Source organism: Amphimedon queenslandica, unplaced genomic scaffold (genome assembly GCF_000090795.2).
Source record: "Amphimedon queenslandica unplaced genomic scaffold, v1.1 AMPQUscaffold_13353, whole genome shotgun sequence".
Lineage (NCBI taxonomy): Eukaryota > Metazoa > Porifera > Demospongiae > Haplosclerida > Niphatidae > Amphimedon > Amphimedon queenslandica.
The window spans coordinates 7,501-26,702 of record NW_003546411.1 but is presented as its reverse complement, the minus strand read 5'-3'; the positions used below and the strand labels follow the sequence as shown (position 1 = coordinate 26,702).

Below are 19,202 nucleotides of genomic sequence, written 5' to 3'. Positions count from 1 at the left end.
AAAATTGTGGTTGATGTACGTGAGTAAAAGCCATGTAAAGGAAGAAAGGATTCTTTCCTGCATTTGCTCTAATGAAACCTAATGCTGCATTTGAATACTTTGTTGAAAGAGTCGGCAAGTGTGCTGGCTGTTCTATTATATACGGTATTTTCAAACACAGGACAACTGACGAAGGAAGGATTACAAGGTATTTTAAGTGGAGAGTTGCAAGGTGCATTTGGATAGTAACAGATAGTGCATGGGCACTCATCATTTGAATATGGTATACCAAGATAATAGTCAAACCCATGGTTAGTGGGTAAATATGTTCCATTTTCTCCTACACCCAAGTGCCACTTTCCTACCATACCAGTCTTATATCCAGCAGTCTTAAGTGCTTCAGCTATTGTTGTCTCATTATGAGGTAGTCCTCCAATACTATTAGGATTTAAAACTCCTGGCCATATTCCAGTTCTTGGAGGATATCTTCCTGTCATGAGTGCAGCTCTTGAAGGACTGCAGACTGGATTAGCAGAATAAAACTGAGTCAAGACTAGTCCTTCACTTGCCATTGAATTGAGATTAGGTGTTGAAGAGGTTGGGTGACCGTATATCTGGAGGTCTCCATATCCAAGATCATCAGCAAATAATATTATAATATTTGGCTTATTAACAGCAGCTCCATAAACCCTGAGATAAAGAAAGACACTAAAAATGAGGGAGAGATAAGGAGACATTTTGGGTGGAGCTACCAGCCTATGTACTTTGCTTTATTCATATTGTGAGAGTTAAGGCTAAGCACGAGACATGATCAGATTGGGATGAATATTGTTACAATAGCTGTCACCCCATCTGTCACAAGGCAAATGCTCTATATGTGGACATAGCTACTGCCTCATAAAGAAATTCCATTGTCACTTAATTGAATTTATTATCTAATTCAAAATTGGCAGTAGTTTCGTTGCTATAATCAATTAAAGCAAATTTAGCATCCTTTGAAGCAACAGTCAATTACAATAATAGCAAAAGCACATAGTTCAGCTGGATACTCTGGCCCAACTTAAAGCTTGAAGTCCAGGTTGATACAGACAAGCTGATTTCCACTCTGATCAGTCACCACAGCATTACCTTTGTATTCTCCCTGCAAACATAAATTATTTTAAACATTATTTATACATATATATGCATACTGATGGAGCTACACTAGGCAAGCTTTCACTGATAGCCAAGTTTTGGTCTCCAGCAGCAAGAGGGCAAGTGGCGCCAGCACTTTTTACGGTATCACAGAGGTCAAGTGTCTTATCAATCAATGTAATACTGAAAATTCCATATTTGATATCAACCTTAATGCTACCACCAGTAACCTGTTCACCTAATTTTAATGTATTGAAAGTGTTACTCACAAAAATATGAATTGTAATGATTCATACTTAGAGTAACTGTGGCATTGACGCTGAGTGACTGTCCTCTTTGTGGTGGATCAGGATTGATGACAACACTCTTGATCTTAGCAGGGTCACTGGCACTAGCTATAGATTTGCTAAGAAATAAAGCAATAACTCTAATTGAACTTACAGCAATCAGTCCATATGTCTCCAAGATTGTCTTCAAGCAAAGGAACAGCTGGTTTTAACTGTTGCCTTAGGGGACTGGCTTGCATGATAGCCACCAAGGCACATAGAAAAAGAAGGGTCTTCATTTTATTTCTGCTGTGCTCTATTCTAGCAATATAAATACCTGGGGCAATGCAAGTGAAGGTAATGACTGTGAAATGTCTTTTTAAGGCTGCAGCCAGTAATGAATACGTTGCATGTACAATGATAAAAATAGCTCATACACTAGATATTGTTTGGGTAGCACAGTCTATACACCAGAGGTTATTATTAAAATTGCATGCATTTATTTGTAATGGATTCAAAGATTGCTTTTACCTAGTCTGACAACACGTCACTTTATCAGTATTAGACTATATCTATAAAAAATAGTTTACTCATAATGAACGACATCTAAGTAGCAAATAAGTCACACATTATATAGATAAGCCACAAGTTCTGTTTATAGTTTAAAATTTAGGTTGATGCAGACTAGCTCTTTTCCATTTTGATCTGTTGCTTCAGAATTCCCTTTATAGCTTCCCTATACATGATATTATATTATATTACTCAAATAATGTCATTTAACATAGTGTATACCGATGGAGCAGAACCAGGTAAGCTTTCAGTCATGATAACATTGTGGTCTCCAGTTTTAAGAGGGCAACTGTCACCAGCACTTTTTGCTATGTTACACAGATCATAACTCTTATTGATGACAGTGATATGAAAGGTACCATATTTAACAACCAGAGTTATCTTTCCTTCAGTTACTTCTTCACCTGTAGTATTGATACAGTTGTACATTGTCAGAGTATACATTTATGATTCTTACTAAGTGTTATTGTAGCATTAACACTGACAGGCTTATCCTTTTGAGGTGGGTCAGGATGAATGGCAACACTCTTGATTTTTGCTGGGTCTCCTGGTCGAGCTATTTACAAATGGGAAACATTCATAAGACTGTATTGCTGGTTACAATTTACTTACAACAATCACTCCAAATGTCTCCAAGGTCAGCATTATCATGAAGAGAAGGATGAGGAGCAGCTGGCTTCAAGTCTATCAAAGGACTTGCTTGAAGAACAGCCACCAAAGCACAAAAGAGAAGAATTGTCTTCATGATTGAACTGAGTGTAACACGCTATCTGGTATAGAATGACCTGGCTTTATATGGACCCTCAACAGTCACTGAATGCAATAACAGTATAAGGTTAGACTTTATTATGCTGGACACGTCAGAGGCAGGTTGCTTGAGTGGTCTGATAATATAATGCTGATGCTACTTGGTATGGGGGAGTGTGACATTATACCTACAATAACTTCATTGTTGGTTATGCTTTTTATGCAACAGTTACAATAAACCATTGCCCTGACAGTAGCAATAGCAGCCTTCACCTCTGAAGCAGTCTACTATCATGTACTCAATCTATTCATTTCAAAATTATAGCAGTTATGAAAATATCAAGACAGCTAGGTTTAGCTATTGTACATTATATCACACAGTTAGATTTTCAAAGCTGAAACTTCATCTCAATGCACACTAATTTCCTCCCACTTTGATCTGTTACTTCAGCCTTTCCCTTATAATTACCCTATATAGTATAAAAGCAAATATGACATTATTATTTTATCATTAATTGTAATGGTAAATACCGATGGACTAGCACCAGGTATTTCATCTGATATGGACAATGACACTTTTTCTTTAAGGGGACAATCTTCCTCTGCAACAGTGCACAGATCAAATGTTACTGTTCTCACAGGAATATTGAATATTCCATATGTTATTTTCAATTCAACACTACCACTGTCAATTTCCTCATCTAAAAAATACATGCATTGATAATTTGTTGTTACTTTCATATTTCTTTGTTGCTTACATAATTCAATTTCAGCATCAACTTTCAAGTCTTGACCTTTTGCTGGTGGATCAGGTGTAAGTGTTACACTGAGTACTTTAGCCAAATCATCAGAGTTTACTGAAAAAGTTCATTATACTTCTGTAGTGAATTGGCAATACTGTACTTACAGCAATCTTCCCAGTCAGCTTTTACAGCATCCAAATAGAATGGTTTCTTTTGAATGTGTAGAGGGCTGGCCTGAAGAACAGCAACCAAAGCAAAGATAAATAAAACTTTCATAGCCCTGTTAACAGTGCTGAAGAACTCCTAAGTGACAATCACTGTATGTAAGAATTAGATGTAGGAGGTGATCAGAATAATGCTATAATCAGCAATTTTACAGCTATGATTGCTATTACAGTGGGTCATGTGTTGTTGAATGTGTGGGCTGCTAAATATAGTAAATGACTTAACAAGGAAAAAGAAAAACTGATATTTATCAAAAGAACTTAAAACTTTTTTACATGGACAATAGTAGCATGCAGCTGTTTCAAAACATAAATTGAAGAGTTAGCTCAATTTAAAATCAAGGTTAATGCAGCCAAGTTCTCTTCCACTTTGATCTGTCAGCACAGCAGAGCCCTTGTAATGTCCCTGTTATATTGAATATTATGATAATTGCTTTTATTATTATATTTATCTTACACTTGGAGCAGAACCGGGTATACTGTCTTGTATGACAATCTCATGAGTTCCATCGGACAGTGGACATCCTCCTATAGCGTCTTTACAAATATCATAAGTCTCTGAGACTGGAACAAAGAAATATTTTAAGGTTAGCTTAATTGAGCCAGAAGTAACATTCTCTTCTACAAAAATAAGCAGCATCAAGTTTAATTATAATCAATCAGTTTTACTTAGTGTGAAAAATGCATCGACTTTGATTTCTTTTCCTTTCTGTGGTGGATCAGGTGTGATTGTTAAGTTGATAAGTTTTGCTGGATCACTAGACTTTGCTATTGTATAAAAATATGTAATAAGAAAATTAGAAAGTTTGCATATTAAACTTACAGCAATCAGTCCATATGTCTCCTAAGGGACTGTCTTGAAGGGAAGGGAGAGTAAGAGCAGGTTTCAAATCAATGAGAGGTTTCCTAATGATGGGGCTAGCATGAAGGACAGCAACTAAAAGTCCAAAGAGAAGAAGAGCAGTCTTCATGTTGCTTGACCACTAGTGAGTTGGCTAGTGAGGTGATTGGGAATGTGAATGACCATAAATGGATCAACTGTTTACTATGCAAGTTGCCAATTCATAACTTAATAATAATTAAAAATTAATCATTCATAACTCCAAACATTGTAATTGTATATGCCACAGCCCAGGGTTTTGCACAGGATTTGATAATTTTCTACCGTCATAATTTTTCTGATGCATATGCATGTTCTTGTGTTGCATAAGAATTTTGAGCTTATTCTCATCAAAATTGACTTTTTTTACAAATTTTTGAAATTGCTGAAAATTTCATTAAAAATTGCTAAAAGAGAATTCTTAATTTTTATAATTTTTTTCTGATACATATACGTGTTTTTGTGTTATTTAGAAACTTTGAGCTGTTCCAATGAAAATCAGACTTTTTACAAATTTTTACAAAAGACATGTTGTGCTTGTCAGCTCATGAAGCATATTGTTTAGCTCACTTAGCTTTTAATATTTTTATTTCATAATAGCTATTGTACATGTTTCTACACACACTAGCATAAAACTGTTTCTTAAAGTTTTTGATGTAGTTTATAGTCATCCCTCCATCATGAAATCCAGAGTGACGCATAAAAACTCCACACCAGTTTTTGTACTAGCAGTAATGTTAGCAGTGTAGTGACCCTATTAATATAAAAGATAGAAATAATCATCATTAGACAATCATAAGGTGGAACAGGAATTGGCTTTTCATGTACTTAATTAAAGTGTATCAGAATATGTAATAAATATTGACAAATCTTACTGGCAAAATTTACTTGTAAAATGCTCAAATGATAACTCATAAATCAGTCATTGGAATTAGTCATACATTAATATGTATCATACAGTACTCATGATATAGCTATTATTACCACTGGTGCCTCAGCTGGTATAGTTTGAGTAACATTAAAGAACCCAGACTGTGTTTGAACCAATGGGCACTTTATACCAACAATTGTGAATGCATCACAGAGACCCAGGTCGAGAGACTCCTGATCTCCAGCTAGATTAATATCAATCTTAAGGTCTCCATCTTGAATGAGCATATCTATGATATATAATGTATAGTAATGAGGTTCTCATTCCAGATAATTAATATTATGCACTCACCCAGTGTATATGATGCTTGGACATTGATCGGCTGACCGGCTTTTAATGTAGTTGGAGACACAAGTATTTTTGTGACTTTCATTGGACCACCAGGCTTCGCTATTTATATGTATTATGTATTAAATTTTAATTGTGAGTTTTAATGCAGGACTTACTGCAGTTTTTAACTGGTGATTCATCTCTTAGTTTCTCTGGCCCATTAACTGGTGGCTGAAAGTCCACAATTTTGATGAGAGAGCGCCCAGTTATGGTGGTTGCAATGGCAAGAGAAACAGCAAAATAAAGTAGAAATCCTTTCATTATTCCTGTACAGCAATTACTCAGCCCTGCAAAAAGCTGCTAAGGTTAATCAACGCCCACGCATTTAATCACGTGATTCTTAGCCGCACCCTCGCCCCTAAATTTCACTCGAGCAGTCGAGTTTTGACTTATTCCATTCTTCCACTTTTCTGCCGTGTCTCTCTGCTCTCCCTCTCTTTCAAAAGACGATGCCACGAGAGGAGGCGGATAGGAAATGCTGTGCCTGTACAGTAGAGTGGGCTATGTGGGGCAACATGAACGCCTTTTATGCCGGACTATGTGAGAACGATCACTTGTGATGCCCTCTTGTGCATTTATGGATTTATTTCTTTAGTTATATTTGTTGGGTCAGTTGTTGCCGCCTCTATACCTGAGATAGCCATTGATGGACAGTTTCCAACTAATGTTGGCAGTGCCCTCAGATGGATCAACATGTATCCTCTTGTAATTATAAAAAGGCTACAGTGTATGGTAATCTTTGTCGTGTGTTATTAATTTTCATCTACAAAATTTAAGATGCCTCCAGGTCCTATTGTATATAGGCTATGCCCAGAACACGAAAATTAGCTCACACAAATTTTAATTTTTGAGCACTTTTTGAAAACATGAAATTTTAAGCACTTGAATGTACATGTACATGTTTATTATGGTATGGTTGCCACTAATGTTAGGTTTAAGGGTTTTTGTGTATGTTGCATGTTAGGGCTTTAAGTTTTTTTTACTCTCTCTCTCTAAATTTAACTTATGCCTATGAAATAATTGTTTTCAATGCATCATTTAAATGTTACATATTTATTATTTTGTGTGGGCACTATTTGATTTTGACTAATTTATACTTTATTTGGCAGCTCTTAGACGCATAGACCATATCTACAGATCCTTTTTTAATAGGATGTGGAGTCATGTACCCCAATATAGAGCACTTGTTTGTTTACTAGTAATACTATAGCTTCATTGATAACCTTATAGTGATACTATATGTTTATGTATCAGGGATTGTGTAGTACATGTAGGGTCATTTTCATCACAGAATCATAGCATTACATTCACAGATTATCTTTGGATGTATGATAATGATGTATGATACTTTCTTTAACACAATGGCTATAAGATTTATTGGTTTATTTGTAATGCTTGTTGAGTATCCATTGAGTGCCAGGAGATCCAAGAAGACAGCTGTGGAGAGACCGTATGTCACACCCTCTCATTTCTTTGTACTATATCTCTTATATCTCTTTTCCTTTTCCCTTGATTTTCTCTCTCTCTCATTTTTCTATCATCTCTATTTCTATTCTTCTTTTGTCTTAGTGGTCAGAGATACATTGCTCCAATTCTTCACAACCTTCGATTTGTTGGTTCTAATTACATCATCAGATTCATGCTTTATATGATGTAAGTGAATTATGATTTCTTTGCTATAATTTTCCTGACCCTGGTATATACATGTAATGTATCAAGCTTTACCTCATTCCAATGTAAATTGGATTTTTAGGAACTTTTAAAGTTGCTTTAAATTTGCCTAAAGACCATGGGCTACAGGGTATTTCATCAAAAATGCCTAGGAGAGAATTCTCTATTTTTATAATTTTATCTGATACATACATGTTCTTATGTTATGTAGAAAGTTTGAATTAATTCCAATAAAATTTAGATTTTTTATAAATTTTTTAAGTTGCTCAAAAATTAGGCATAAACTGTACTATAGTATATAGTATTTAGCTTTGGCAAAAATGACTAGGAAAGAATTCTCAGTTTTTTGAATATTTTTCTGGTACGCATGCATGTACATGTACATGTTCTTTAGCAAGTTTGTTTCTGATTGAAATTGGATTTTTTTAAGTTTAAAATGTCAATATTATTTAATAGTAATCACTGTAATATTATTACTTTTGGTGCATATCTGTAAATCATTGCTTACTATTCACATTTTCTCTTCCATTATAGTATATCAGTTCCTGTATTCTTCGTACTCTCATCTATTTTTGGAGGTCTGTGTCTCCTTTGTGCTTGTGCCTGTTACTTTGCTGTAAGTACATGTACATGTACATGTACTTACTCATGCATAATAGTTGTACACTCTCTGCTACCAAGAGTATACCATATAGCGCTTTAATGTGGCAGGGTTTTATTTTGGCAATTGGCAGTTTGCAAGCAGAATCACCAATATTAAAACCGCCAATCATTAATGAGCATGCTCAGTAATGCACGTGTGTACACAAAAAATGACCAAATTAAAAACTGCCAATTACAATTTTACAGCAAAATTGCCAAAATAAAGTGCTATATGGTATATACTCCTGCTGCTACTGATAAAATGTTAGTATTATTTAGAGTCTACTTAAAGTACTACATATATCAATTCTTAAATGACCTTTAAAGCTATTCTTTACTAATTATAGGCTGCCCTCAATGGTGAGAGTTGGAAGGCTCCCACACTAGGCTGGGGTCCTGGTAAAACCGTCACTAAGAAAGGTCCTCAGATCAAAGAGATTCCAAAGGCACCCACAGAACCTCCTCCTCGTCCACCCCCTCAAGCACGAGAGGGTCTCATGGCTCCTCCCAGTGGATCACCTCCTGGTTACCCCTAATGATTGATGATCGTCAACCATCATGGACCATTATAACTTTTTAGCAGTTTTTCTCTCACTCAATTTTTAATGCCATTATTTTTTGGTTTCTGTTTCTTTTTCTCTGACACTATTTTTTGCAAAATATTGTGTATAAGTAGTTTTTGTGTATCATTTTTTTAGTTAAATGAATTTTTAAAATAATACTAATAGTTAAATCATGAGAGGATTACACAGGTGCAGGTAAGCCTTAAGAATGAGCGTCTTGCCATAACACAATCTATGGTCTTGTAGATCATTTTTGAGGGCATTTTGATCAATAGATATTAGATTAATAACAATAATAATATTAATTTTTATCTTCTTTATTTTCACTGTACAAAATAATTACATCATAAAATAGTTATTAAATGAAAAATGATAATTGTGGGAAGGAATAATGAATAAAATTTAAATAAATAAGGAGATTGCGAGGACATAAAGTGTGTATATGTAATGCCACATTGAGAGGATAAGGGAGAGATAATCAGAATGGGATAAATGAGATTTATAAGTACATAAGGAGAGAGAGAGAGACCGAGTGCGATTGACAGATTAAAAACCAATCAGGAGGTGAAGTGAGAGGGATACAGGAAAAGCACTGGAGATGGTTACTTCAAAACAGTCCACTGTTTAAAAAAGAGAGGGGGAGACAAAGAAAGAGAGAGAGAGAAAGAGGAGGGGGAGACAAAGAGAGAGAGAAGAGAGGGGGGGGGACAAAGAGAAGTACATTAAAAGATTCCCACAATAAGAGGGCAGATGTTATAGGAAGGAAATGAGAAATCAAAGTGTGGGAGAGGTGCAGGGGAGGGAGGGGAGAGCAAGAGAGAAAATCAGAGATTTAATGGAAAGAGGGTGTACATTCCAACCACAACATTTATACAACTAATGTGATTCATAAACCACATGAAACTGGAGAGGCTTCAGGCCCCACTCCACATCAATTAACTATGGCAGGCCTAGTGTAAATCCAGACTAGAGGTCTTCCAAAGGGTAGCAAGAGGTAGGGGGGTAATTCAATTTAGATCATACATCACATCTTTTGTTTCTACCACACATACACACACACTCATAACATAACAAACTCAAGAAGCCACAGTCCAATGAAGCAATACATGCTTACATGAGTCAGTGGTCATGATACCAATATGTACACACACATGTCTTACATATTAGCTGGCCATTTCTGAAGGTGAATGAGGTTGTCGTTGCTCCTGCCACTTCCTCTGACTCTCTTCAAAAAGTCTTACTCTCTCTTGGGTCTCTTTCATAACCTGCCGCATTACTTCATCTTCTATCTAATAAAGAGAGAGAGAGAGAGAGAGCGTGAGAGAAAGATAGAATAAAGATGACACATACTCCTTACACTTATAGCTGCCTATTACACCAGCTATTAATGCGAAAGCAACTGCTAATGTGCTACTAACATAACCAATAGAAGGACAAAACAAAACACAACTCTATGCACAGCACCAATTAGGGACTGGACATACTGGTACTGATAGTACACAGTGAGTCTTATGATATTCATGACACACACACACAAATATACACAAACACTGGGACACAGAGTTGGTATCCATCCTTGTGTGTGTACACAGTAGGTCCCTTGACAATTGGAAACCAAATGACAGAGTGTATTCTTCCACACCCAAAGCTACCCCAGTAGCAACCCATCCACCACAAGCCATTAATTGAAGCCCCAGGTGTGCTGACCAGAAGGATGGATCAACTTAAACCTCAGTGAAAAGAATACACCAACCACAAGGAGAATAATAATAATAATAATAACCAACCATTATACATACACTTTCTTTATTTGACACTCTTCTCTAAGTGTTTTTCCTCTTGTACAGCCCTCCCCCTATCTTACACCACTCACCATAAGTAATGTCAGGCATTACTTTATAATATGATCCCCTCCCCTATATACACATGTGTACATGCATACCTTGGCATTCTGATCGTCAAAGACCAGTTTTGCTTTACCAGTCAGAGTTTCTAAGTCGACCCAACCAATCCACTTGACACATACGCCATTCATTATGAACCGGGATGAGAGGTGTACCTGTAGAGTGTGTGTGAGAGATTGTGATGAGTGAATGTGAGAAAGAAGAGATTAGGTAACACCTGCTGGATGCAGAGAACAGGAGTAAGGACCAGCTGTTGGTAAGATTGTGGAACCAGCTGATTACATTATAGTGACAGTATATACAAATACAAGAGCAATAATAGGTGTGTGCATAGGAGGGTCATTCATTGCTGTAGATTGACTGGGAAACTTTATGTGGTACATATTGAAAACAATCAAATACTGCAGTTTCCTCTAGCACATTGATAGTGCATTGATAAAATACCTTTCCTAGCTCTGATTCAAAGTCAACATTTTCTCTGCTTGGTTTGTGCTCAGCTGTCCGATCATCACTTAGTGCCTTGGAACAGAATAGAAGAGTCAAATTTGTGCCTGTTGATACAAAAGTCTGAAGGAGAAAGAGTAATAGAGATAAGGAGAATAGTTTTATAAGGCTTTACTACAGTTACTGGAGAGTGAGTGGGGCTCACCAATATGGAGTGTCCTTCAGATAGGTCTTGAATAAACCTTTGTCTACGCTCGTCATGTGGCTTGTCTTTGAAGCCAGTGTACTTAATCTACAGTGGAAGAATGTGTGATACCAGATATGAGAGCATTAACAGGATTTTAAAAAGATAAAAGCGATAGCACTATCAACATCATGCCATGGCTTTGCGGTAGAATAAATTTTAATGCTTACGTCGGAATCTTGGGAAAGCTTCTTAAAAACTTCCTCCGACTCAAACTTCTTTTGTTGGTCGGGAAATACTCGTGGCATTGTAGCTGCCCTGAGGTCGGAGATTGGATGTGGATAGGGAGAGAGAGGAACTGGCAGTGTTATATTTTCACAGTGTTTGGTGTTGTATTCCAGTCGCTCTTTTTATGCAGGAGAGGGGTAGAGTTTCAGGGCGTGTCTTCTTTACTCTAAGCATGTAATGAATGAGTCAGATGTTGTGCACAACAGGTTGGTACTGCTTTAGGTGGAATAAAAGAAGATGCCTGGTTCTTATATTAGCTCTCACAATCCTGGCCTGTTTCTTAGTGATTGATAGTGTCCATCAAACTCATCATGAGATATCAGTAGATTGCTCTGATAAACAAAGCATGGATTTTATTTTGGACATAGTAAGTTCATTTACAGCTGGGAGTACTATATACATATTAATTAAAAGACTATGTAACCTATGATGTAACTTAGCTTATTTTGTCAAACCTTAATGATGTTCAAGCACAAAATATTCATAATTATTGTTGACACAGCTAATCATCCCATGCATAAAATGGTAGAACACAGCCTAAATTTAAAGATCATTAGATGATGTAAATAATCCTTGTTCGGTTTGTAAAAAGAAGACCAGATTAATGTTTTTAAAGCATTTTAAAAGCTTAATTATATTCTTGTTTCGGAAAATGATTTACATTATATTACTATCGTCAAAAATTAATTGTCAGCTAAAATAATTATACTTGTAATTATTGATATCTTTATGATGTTATTCTTATAGTGTAGAAACTACACAGCTGGATACGTGACTGGGAGCATATGCCAGCCATTGTGCAAAAGCAACAGTATCTCTTATATAAAATGTCTTGGACACAAAGCGACTGACTTAGTTCTGTTAGCATGGTGGAAAGGCCAAGGAAACGTAATACTTAAAGCTGATGTTAATTTAAGATCAACAAAGTCATTTCATTTTCAAGGCAGCATCAGCGAGGATCAGTTGGCATTACCTTATCATATACCATTAGTGGCACAATTCAAAGAGCATTTAAGAGCAGGTTAGCAAAACAAGCATATTGTATATTGATGATATTAACAATGACATTAGGAGTACCGTCTATCTGGAAATTTTTACTGTGATTTAAATTTTACTGTATTAGAATTTCGCAAAAATTAGATCACCCGTATAATTACATGCTACATTCAATAATACATAACACAGTCTTATTTAGTAAAAATTAAGTCACAGCACAATTTTAAACAGCAAAAATTTTCTACCACACTAATTTCCTGATCTACGGTATTTCACATAGCAAATAATGTAGTAATTAGATATTGCATGCATTGTGAAATCTATGTAACTTGAGAATGAAATGTTGCCCAATTCTTGTATAGGTTACAATATATTGGATCATGTTATCGATAGAATACTATTTGAATGTGACGTTGGGCAGGATGGGACACTGACCAACAGAGAAGCATTATACTGCTGGCATATGATGGACAAAGATGAGATACTATTGAGCTTAAAGTTGGAGAACATGCAACTGGTTCCTGGTCTATATGGCACGTGTGGAAACCTCATGGCATTTGAGTATATCCCTGGACAATCTTTACGTTATCCAATAGTCACTGATAAGAGAAGCTGGGACTTTCGTGTCCAGTTATCAATATCGCTGATAGAGTTAGTGGAGAGGTTCGACGACATCAGTAAAGCTGATAATTATCTTCTCTGTGATTCTCAGGAGGGCAATTATGGAGTAGTTCAATCGCCTGGTGGCGGTTATATTGCTATGAGTGTCGACAATGATTTAACTATCTCTGAAGGAAGTCTTCAAAGGTCTTTGAATTTTGAAAAGAATAATTCATGCAGTAGTAATTATGACTGTTCATTTATTGACTGTGACGTTCACTGTGACACTAGTACAAGAAAATGCTCTGGAATCATCCTCTCTAATAACTTACAGGTACAATATTCACATTTATTTTATGCCTCATCAACTTTCCAAGTTGATGTGCAATGTCCAGTAGCTAGAACTGTAGGACTAGCCCTGTACTATACTACTATAGTACAGGATATTTCAGCAAAAATCACAAGGAGAGAATTCTCCATTTTAGTATTTTTTTATGCATACAAATACATTTACATTGCATAGAAATTTTGAGCTAATTTTAATCAAATTTGAATTTTATAATGAATTTTTGAAGTTGTTAAAAAATTGGGCCAATTAAGTGCAGAGATTCCTGCTAAATTTGTCAAATTTGAAAGAAGAGAATTCTCAATTTTTATAATTTTTTTTGACACATATACATGTACTTATGTTATGTAGAAAGCTTGAACTGATTCCAATCAAAATTGGATTTTTTATAAATTTTTTAAGTTGCTCAAAATTGGGCCAAAGTCCCTGTAGAGTGATTTGGCCAAAAATAGCTAGGAGAAAACTCTATTTTTTATATTTTTTCTGATACATATACATGTACTTATCTTATGTAGAAATTTTAAGCTGATTTTGAACCAATTTCGATTTTTAATATATTTTCAACATTCCTCAAAAATTGAGCCAAACACCCAATCTTTGGCCAAATTTTGTCAAAAATAGCTTGAAAATAATACTCCATTTTCTATAATTTTTTGATACACATAAATGTACTTTAGCTGTTTAGAAATTTTGAACTTGTTCCGATCAAGATTAGATTTTTTTATGAATTTAATAAAGTTGCTCCAAAAATGCCATGTACTGTATTGCAGTTCTTCTTAGCTAACTTTAACTTAGCATGCTTTGTGAGTGAGTGTATTTCAAATCACTATTTTTATAATTAGCATTTAGCATAGCCTTTTAATTAGTTCATGCAATACAAGGCACCTCTCTTGATGGGGGGCATTTTGTTTGTACAAAGTAAACAGACACCTCTACCTGCCAGACACCTCTAGCTGATGGTTGTATAAAGAGGTTCCAGTTGTAGATCATGTGAGTACACTGATAGACTATGATAGACTCGATTGATAGCATTTATGTTTTTGATGAATGCTTGAGTAGAATCAATTATCATTTTGTGCATAGTGTTAATTCTTTATGCGTTCAAAATTCTGTTATCTCTCCCGGAACAATAACATTAGATCACGCATATGATTACATGCCGTATTCAATAATGCATGACAGTCTTATTTTGTAAAAATAAAAATCACATAAAATTTTCTAAAGAATAAATTTCCAGAGACATGATATTATTATTATTATTTAATTTTTCTTTAGCTCATATGCAAGAAGTTTTTTGTTCCTAAAGTGCAGAATTTACTAAGCAAAACACTGCTACATGATCCACCAGTATCAATATCAGGGGAACTACAGAGTCTCATTCATCAATGCATTGCTCCTGTCAGTCCTGTGAACATCTCAACTAAAATATCAAGGAAGCTATCCAAAGAATTCAAAACACTATTGTTAAAGAGCATCAGTGATCATTAACATTAATAACAGACCTACATGTACATGTACATCTATATGCTGTGTACATTATTGTAAAATAAAATTAATTTTTTCCAGTCAGTATCAGTCTAGACATTGCCCTGATGATTTGATCTAATGTACTTCCTTAGGAAGATATCCCTAGAGTTGTTATATGACATAATTCTGACCATAGAGCAATAAAAGTCATTATTTGAAGATAAAGGGCTTAGAATTGGTTTGTCATTTATTGGTCAGTCCATAGCAAGGCTACATAAAATACCAGCATCTGGAACAAGCATGCCAGCATGTAGTAACTATGGAGATAGTATACAATGAAATTTTAATTTAATATTAATTTCGTCACAAAAAAACATCAACAGACAAATCAAAAACTTACAAATCAACGAGATGCATAATTAAAAATTTCTATGGCCCAAAATGAAAAAAAACAAATATTTTAATCCTTAAAAATTTACCACGTCAAAGTGCAATCACAAAAATTTTGGAATATAGAAATTTCTAAATGGGAGCCACCCAAATTAATCAGTGTAAAAATATTTCACCAAAATATACTCTATTGAACTTATCACAAACATTATGATTATTATGATTATTATTATTAAACAACAGTAGTAGATCATTGTCTATATGCACTGTAAAACAGTTATTTTGAAATGAATGATGTTAGTTTTATTATTATCTGTTTCGTGAACCAAAGCCAACTAAATTCATAACCTAAAAATCACAAAATCCAAACAATCCTTCATTCATAACATCTTACTGTAGTGATGGCAGCTGATCCAAACTCATAAGCTCCACCCACAATACCTTCTGCCTGTTGACGACACTCTGTAAACGTGCGTGTATCTTGAAAACGTCGTCTCAGGAAATCCCAAGTATCCTGAAAATTTACTGACTTGTCTTGAATCATATAGAGCTCTGTGAAATTGATTTAAGAAATAGAGTATTAATTAAGTACACGATACCATAATTACTAATGCTAATAATAGCAATGATATTTAAAATTTGTAGACAGTTCAAATCACTTGTGTAGTGCTACTAAGCATTACAGTCTGTTGCCTATACTAAGAGGTGAGAGCAATGCTGTGAACATACGTGTGAATCAACAGCTGCTAGCTACCCTTAATCCCCCACCCCACCCAGGGCTGGTATCTCATTAATAAAGATGTGAAGATTTTATGACTTCCACAAAAGAATAACACTTTAAAGGTCAATAGCATGTTTACTTCATTGGGACTCACTTTAACAAGGATAACAAGAGTATTAATATGTATATGCTACATGTGTTATTGTACACCAACTAATGTTAGTATAATCAATCAATCCACTAATGATATACATTAATCATTGTGTGTTTCACATCGTTTGATTCCATGTATTGATAATTGTAGCTGTTTTGTACTTATTTAATCGTCAAATCAAAAACATGAATTAAAAATTTAAATAGTGAATTATATTGCCTAGCTCAAAGCTTATGATGATAACAGTCACAAATTTCACAAAATGCAAAAAAATTAAATGTTAAGCTTCATAAAGTGAAGTTGTACATGTATGTGTACATTTAGAAAAGCACAGACCATTTGTCAAGGATTTATTCACAAACTCTGTTTCTTTACACAATCAAGAAAGTTTCTACATAAGCTATTGTATTATACTATGTGTCAGGGTTTCTTGGTACAGTACTCAGCTTCTTGCCACCTCAAGAGCTTTTTAGAAAACTCTGATTCATGATATTTTGTCAAAAATGGCTAGGAGAGAATTCTCAGTTTTTATAATTTTTTCTGATACACACGCATGCTGTTATGGTGTGTAACAAGTTTGAGCTGATTCCAGTCAAAATTAGATTTTTTTACAAATTTTTAAAGTTACTCAAAAATCAGACCCAAAACCATGTACTGTAGTACACAGTCTTGAGCTGAATTTCATCAAAAAATGACAAGGAAAGAATCTTTCATTTTTATAATTTTTTCTGATACATATACATGTTCTGATATTGTACACCCAGTTTGAACTAAATCTGGTCAAATGTTGATTTTTTTATGAATTTTTAAAGTTACTCAAAAATCAGGCCCAAGACCATGTACTGTAGTACATAAAAAATGACAAGGAAAGAATCTTTCATTTTTATAATTTTTAAAAATACATATACATGTTCTGATATTGTATATCCAGTTTGAGCTAAATCTCGTCAAATGTTGATTTTTTATGAATTTTTGAAGTTACTCCAAAAGCCATGTATGCACTAGCTAGTATACTGTAGTGCAGTGCTTGTCAGCTCATGAAGCTCATGCTGTTTAGCTCACTTGGCATGCTTTGTGGGAAAACCTCTTGTATGCATGCATGCTTAGTTTGAGTACCTGTAGTACAATAGACAGCTGCTAGTATCCCCCTCTTAGTGTACCAGTTAAAATCAGTTGATCTGTCACCAGCGTAATACCATATGTCATCAAACATCTGACTGGCTCTCTCTAAGGATCCTACTGCATTACTGGGATAGGCTTTAATTGAGAGCGCCTGTGAGTGAATAAAACAGTAAATTAATTATAACCTCTGATTATTTTGTCAGATTTTTGATAACATTAAAACAGGATATACATGTACATGTACATACCTCAGGCCATTTATCAATGTAAGGTATTAACATTTGCAATCTCTCCTCAACAGCTGACTGAACTAGACGACCACCTTTTAAACTAATAAAAGAGAGAGAGAGAGAGGGGGGAAAATAGAGAATGAAGTCATGTACATTGACAATAGTAAAATAAAAATTATAATGTACACTGTACATGTACATGTATTTTATCATTAAATTTTGTGCATGTACATGCACAATAATGAACCTCGTAATGAACAGTAATATAATAATATCAAAATAGAGAAAATACTAAAAATATGGTTAAATTGATGACATACGGTTCATTATCTCTTGTTGTCATATCCTCAAGGTATTTTATTAATCTTGCATTACAATCAAATTCAAAGTGTTCAATTAGTTCAATACCGCCTGATGGGAACAACCCGTGAGCCACTCCAGGGAAATCAACAGCTTTGGCTCCAGACTCAAGTGCCTTTACACTCCACCCATACTGAGAAACAAACTGCAATGACGAGTCAAGAATTAGTTTACGGTCTATTCCAGGAGATGAACCATCATTTGACTTTGCTTCACTGCAGAATAATCGACTTGAAACTACAAATGATATTTCTAAATAAATTAATATAATTATATTACACATACCTCTGGAGCTGTTCCTTATATTGACACTTGAAAATATCCCAATAAAAGATAACCTGAACCTAAACGAAGACATGTTTGTGTACATGTACATATTGCATAATATTAATTAATTGATTTTGATATTATTCAGTCGGGTAATTTTGAATAAAAAGAATTAGAGACAATACGGCACTCGTTGCTGAGAGCGATTTATTAAGGAGTCCAAGGAGGAGTCTCTCAATCGAGACAGACAGAGAAAGTTGAGACAGAGAGGGAGAGAAAGAAAGATGGCATCCAAGATAGCAGGGCTATACGACATGGAGGACACGCTCGGGTCTGGTCATTTTGCTGTCGTCAAGTCAGCCCGTCACGTCTTTACTGGTGAGTCCTGGAGTCTCTTTCCAACTGTCTTCCCTCTCTCTCCCTCTCCCCTTCACTCTCTTCACTTGTAATAGAACGTTATTAGTTAGTGCTGGGTTCCTTTACTGTACTGGTTTGGTTTATGTAAATATTGTAATGACAGAAACTGCATAGCTTTAGTTTTCATGGAATAACATACATGTACATCAATCATTGGGGAAGCTTTGATGTTGGTATTATTGCAATTATGTATAATATACTGTATTATTGTTACAACTATATGGAATTATAAATCACAATAAAGCACCTCTTGTATATTTTATACGTACAGTGAAAGGACTATTATACTCTGTAGAGTACAAGTTCTATATAAACTGTTTTATCCTTTGCTGCATAGAACATCATTATTTCATGTTTCCTCTCTATAAACTGTCCCTTTCCATTCTATTTCTCTCTCTCTGTTCACTTCTCATACCACTTTTCAACTCTTTGTTCTCCTTCCCTTTTTCTCTTGCTTTTCCCCCCTCTCTCTTTCTCTTTTTTCTCTTTCTTCCTGTAGGTCTGAGAGTGGCAGTCAAAGTCATAGACAAGACAAAACTGGATGATGTCTCAAAGACCCACCTCTACCAGGAGGTGCGCTGCATGAAACTGGTCTCTCACCCGTGCATCATTCGTCTGTACGAAGTCATTGA

At 35.1% G+C, this 19,202-nt stretch overlaps 10 protein-coding genes across 13 annotated transcripts in view; 3 read left to right on the top strand and 7 right to left on the bottom strand.

Annotated features, from left to right (window-relative positions):
• The window catches only part of LOC100638774 (arylsulfatase A-like), a 2,013-nt gene extending 1,178 nt beyond the window's left edge, over positions 1-835 (bottom strand). The window contains exon 1 of one of the 2 annotated variants that reach the window (XM_019997797.1): positions 218-835. In XM_019997797.1, the coding sequence (XP_019853356.1) occupies positions 218-716 (499 nt within the window). In that variant the 5' untranslated portion in view covers positions 717-835. The remainder of the gene's footprint in view (positions 1-217) is intronic. The other variant, XM_019997796.1, reaches the window with a different exon arrangement.
• Positions 836-932: 97 nt separating this feature from the next.
• Positions 933-4,700, bottom strand: LOC100637382 (putative phosphatidylglycerol/phosphatidylinositol transfer protein DDB_G0278295). 3 transcript variants are annotated; one of them, XM_019997799.1, is made up of 4 exons: positions 4,487-4,700; positions 1,410-1,508; positions 1,170-1,351; positions 933-1,120 (listed from the first exon to the last, which is right to left on the bottom strand). In XM_019997799.1, the coding sequence occupies exons 1-4, from the start codon at positions 4,632-4,634 to the stop codon at positions 1,040-1,042; spliced, it is 510 nt and encodes a 169-aa protein (XP_019853358.1). In that variant the 5' UTR covers positions 4,635-4,700; the 3' UTR covers positions 933-1,039. The 3 variants fall into 3 exon arrangements, with proteins under 3 accessions (XP_019853358.1, XP_003387353.2, XP_003387343.1); XM_003387305.2 differs by lacking the exon at positions 4,487-4,700 and adding an exon at positions 1,555-1,752; XM_003387295.3 differs by lacking the exons at positions 933-1,120; positions 1,170-1,351; positions 1,410-1,508 and adding exons at positions 3,885-4,069; positions 4,121-4,284; positions 4,333-4,431 and having other exon boundaries at positions 4,487-4,699.
• Positions 1,927-2,778, bottom strand: LOC105313099 (putative phosphatidylglycerol/phosphatidylinositol transfer protein 2). The gene is made up of 4 exons (XM_011406258.2): positions 2,562-2,778; positions 2,407-2,505; positions 2,172-2,353; positions 1,927-2,115 (listed from the first exon to the last, which is right to left on the bottom strand). Exons 1-4 carry the CDS (start codon positions 2,692-2,694, stop codon positions 2,035-2,037), a joined length of 495 nt encoding a protein of 164 aa, XP_011404560.1. The 5' UTR covers positions 2,695-2,778; the 3' UTR covers positions 1,927-2,034.
• Positions 3,004-3,783, bottom strand: LOC105313101 (putative phosphatidylglycerol/phosphatidylinositol transfer protein DDB_G0282107). Its single transcript, XM_011406261.2, has 4 exons — positions 3,604-3,783; positions 3,455-3,553; positions 3,228-3,397; positions 3,004-3,166 (listed from the first exon to the last, which is right to left on the bottom strand). The coding sequence occupies exons 1-4, from the start codon at positions 3,713-3,715 to the stop codon at positions 3,086-3,088; spliced, it is 462 nt and encodes a 153-aa protein (XP_011404563.1). The 5' UTR covers positions 3,716-3,783; the 3' UTR covers positions 3,004-3,085.
• Positions 4,701-5,113: 413 nt separating the features above from the next.
• LOC100637256 (putative phosphatidylglycerol/phosphatidylinositol transfer protein DDB_G0278295) lies at positions 5,114-6,097 on the bottom strand. The gene is made up of 4 exons (XM_003387294.3): positions 5,921-6,097; positions 5,766-5,864; positions 5,528-5,703; positions 5,114-5,297 (listed from the first exon to the last, which is right to left on the bottom strand). The coding sequence occupies exons 1-4, from the start codon at positions 6,063-6,065 to the stop codon at positions 5,211-5,213; spliced, it is 507 nt and encodes a 168-aa protein (XP_003387342.1). The 5' UTR covers positions 6,066-6,097; the 3' UTR covers positions 5,114-5,210.
• A 53-nt stretch (positions 6,098-6,150) lies between these two features.
• LOC100637130 (cytochrome b-245 light chain-like) lies at positions 6,151-8,838 on the top strand. The gene is made up of 6 exons (XM_003387293.2): positions 6,151-6,344; positions 6,400-6,499; positions 7,177-7,254; positions 7,374-7,457; positions 8,010-8,091; positions 8,465-8,838. Exons 1-6 carry the CDS (start codon positions 6,254-6,256, stop codon positions 8,651-8,653), a joined length of 624 nt encoding a protein of 207 aa, XP_003387341.1. The 5' UTR covers positions 6,151-6,253; the 3' UTR covers positions 8,654-8,838.
• Positions 8,839-8,938: 100 nt separating this feature from the next.
• Positions 8,939-11,623, bottom strand: LOC100638518 (core-binding factor subunit beta). Its single transcript, XM_003387304.3, has 6 exons — positions 11,443-11,623; positions 11,234-11,320; positions 11,029-11,151; positions 10,623-10,739; positions 9,841-9,969; positions 8,939-9,300 (listed from the first exon to the last, which is right to left on the bottom strand). The coding sequence occupies exons 1-5, from the start codon at positions 11,518-11,520 to the stop codon at positions 9,844-9,846; spliced, it is 531 nt and encodes a 176-aa protein (XP_003387352.1). The 5' UTR covers positions 11,521-11,623; the 3' UTR covers positions 8,939-9,300; positions 9,841-9,843.
• A 42-nt stretch (positions 11,624-11,665) lies between these two features.
• Positions 11,666-14,985, top strand: LOC105313100 (protein FAM69A-like). Its single transcript, XM_011406260.2, has 4 exons — positions 11,666-11,867; positions 12,248-12,521; positions 12,859-13,430; positions 14,718-14,985. Exons 1-4 carry the CDS (start codon positions 11,682-11,684, stop codon positions 14,928-14,930), a joined length of 1,245 nt encoding a protein of 414 aa, XP_011404562.2. The 5' UTR covers positions 11,666-11,681; the 3' UTR covers positions 14,931-14,985.
• A 484-nt stretch (positions 14,986-15,469) lies between these two features.
• On the bottom strand, positions 15,470-18,283 carry LOC100637003 (ubiquinone biosynthesis protein COQ9, mitochondrial-like). The gene is made up of 6 exons (XM_003387292.3): positions 18,172-18,283; positions 17,847-18,123; positions 17,545-17,626; positions 17,291-17,447; positions 15,694-15,851; positions 15,470-15,647 (listed from the first exon to the last, which is right to left on the bottom strand). The coding sequence occupies exons 1-6, from the start codon at positions 18,260-18,262 to the stop codon at positions 15,609-15,611; spliced, it is 804 nt and encodes a 267-aa protein (XP_003387340.3). The 5' UTR covers positions 18,263-18,283; the 3' UTR covers positions 15,470-15,608.
• A 154-nt stretch (positions 18,284-18,437) lies between these two features.
• LOC100638392 (serine/threonine-protein kinase BRSK2-like) overlaps positions 18,438-19,202 on the top strand; it is a gene marked incomplete at its 3' end in the record, with an annotated part of 8,253 nt that continues 7,488 nt past the window's right edge. The window contains exons 1-2 of the mRNA XM_019997777.1: positions 18,438-18,531; positions 19,070-19,202. The exon at positions 19,070-19,202 is cut by the window's right edge and continues 165 nt beyond it. Coding sequence (XP_019853336.1) covers positions 18,438-18,531; positions 19,070-19,202 — 227 coding nt within the window. The remainder of the gene's footprint in view (positions 18,532-19,069) is intronic.

Coding starts and splice junctions, on each gene's coding strand:
- LOC105313099 (XM_011406258.2), bottom strand. CDS start 2,694: ATGAAGACAATTCTTCTCTTTTGTGCTTTGGTGGCTGTTCTTCAAGCA. Junction 2,354..2,406: donor TAATGCTACAATAACACTTA/GTAAGAATCATA, acceptor TCAATACTACAG/GTGAAGAAGTAACTGAAGGA. Junction 2,116..2,171: donor TACCTGGTTCTGCTCCATCG/GTATACACTATG, acceptor TATCATGTATAG/GGAAGCTATAAAGGGAATTC.
- LOC105313101 (XM_011406261.2), bottom strand. CDS start 3,715: ATGAAAGTTTTATTTATCTTTGCTTTGGTTGCTGTTCTTCAGGCCAGC. Junction 3,398..3,454: donor TGATGCTGAAATTGAATTAT/GTAAGCAACAAA, acceptor TGTATTTTTTAG/ATGAGGAAATTGACAGTGGT. Junction 3,167..3,227: donor TACCTGGTGCTAGTCCATCG/GTATTTACCATT, acceptor TATACTATATAG/GGTAATTATAAGGGAAAGGC.
- LOC100637382 (XM_019997799.1), bottom strand. CDS start 4,634: ATGAAGACTGCTCTTCTTCTCTTTGGACTTTTAGTTGCTGTCCTTCAT. Junction 1,352..1,409: donor CAATGCCACAGTTACTCTAA/GTATGAATCATT, acceptor CATTAAAATTAG/GTGAACAGGTTACTGGTGGT. Junction 1,121..1,169: donor TGCCTAGTGTAGCTCCATCA/GTATGCATATAT, acceptor TTATGTTTGCAG/GGAGAATACAAAGGTAATGC.
- LOC100637256 (XM_003387294.3), bottom strand. CDS start 6,065: ATGAAAGGATTTCTACTTTATTTTGCTGTTTCTCTTGCCATTGCAACC. Junction 5,865..5,920: donor ATCACCAGTTAAAAACTGCA/GTAAGTCCTGCA, acceptor ACATATAAATAG/CGAAGCCTGGTGGTCCAATG. Junction 5,704..5,765: donor CCAAGCATCATATACACTGG/GTGAGTGCATAA, acceptor TATATATCATAG/ATATGCTCATTCAAGATGGA.
- LOC100637130 (XM_003387293.2), top strand. CDS start 6,254: ATGCCACGAGAGGAGGCGGATAGGAAATGCTGTGCCTGTACAGTAGAG. Junction 6,500..7,176: donor GCCCTCAGATGGATCAACAT/GTATCCTCTTGT, acceptor AATGGCTATAAG/ATTTATTGGTTTATTTGTAA. Junction 8,092..8,464: donor CTTGTGCCTGTTACTTTGCT/GTAAGTACATGT, acceptor TACTAATTATAG/GCTGCCCTCAATGGTGAGAG.
- LOC100638518 (XM_003387304.3), bottom strand. CDS start 11,520: ATGCCACGAGTATTTCCCGACCAACAAAAGAAGTTTGAGTCGGAGGAA. Junction 10,740..11,028: donor TTGAATCAGAGCTAGGAAAG/GTATTTTATCAA, acceptor CACACTCTACAG/GTACACCTCTCATCCCGGTT. Junction 9,970..10,622: donor TTGACGATCAGAATGCCAAG/GTATGCATGTAC, acceptor TCTCTTTATTAG/ATAGAAGATGAAGTAATGCG.
- LOC105313100 (XM_011406260.2), top strand. CDS start 11,682: ATGAGTCAGATGTTGTGCACAACAGGTTGGTACTGCTTTAGGTGGAAT. Junction 11,868..12,247: donor TGGATTTTATTTTGGACATA/GTAAGTTCATTT, acceptor TTATTCTTATAG/TGTAGAAACTACACAGCTGG. Junction 13,431..14,717: donor TCCTCTCTAATAACTTACAG/GTACAATATTCA, acceptor ATTTTTCTTTAG/CTCATATGCAAGAAGTTTTT.
- LOC100637003 (XM_003387292.3), bottom strand. CDS start 18,262: ATGTACATGTACACAAACATGTCTTCGTTTAGGTTCAGGTTATCTTTT. Junction 18,124..18,171: donor TATAAGGAACAGCTCCAGAG/GTATGTGTAATA, acceptor TATCATTTGTAG/TTTCAAGTCGATTATTCTGC. Junction 15,648..15,693: donor GATCAGCTGCCATCACTACA/GTAAGATGTTAT, acceptor TGTGATTTTTAG/GTTATGAATTTAGTTGGCTT.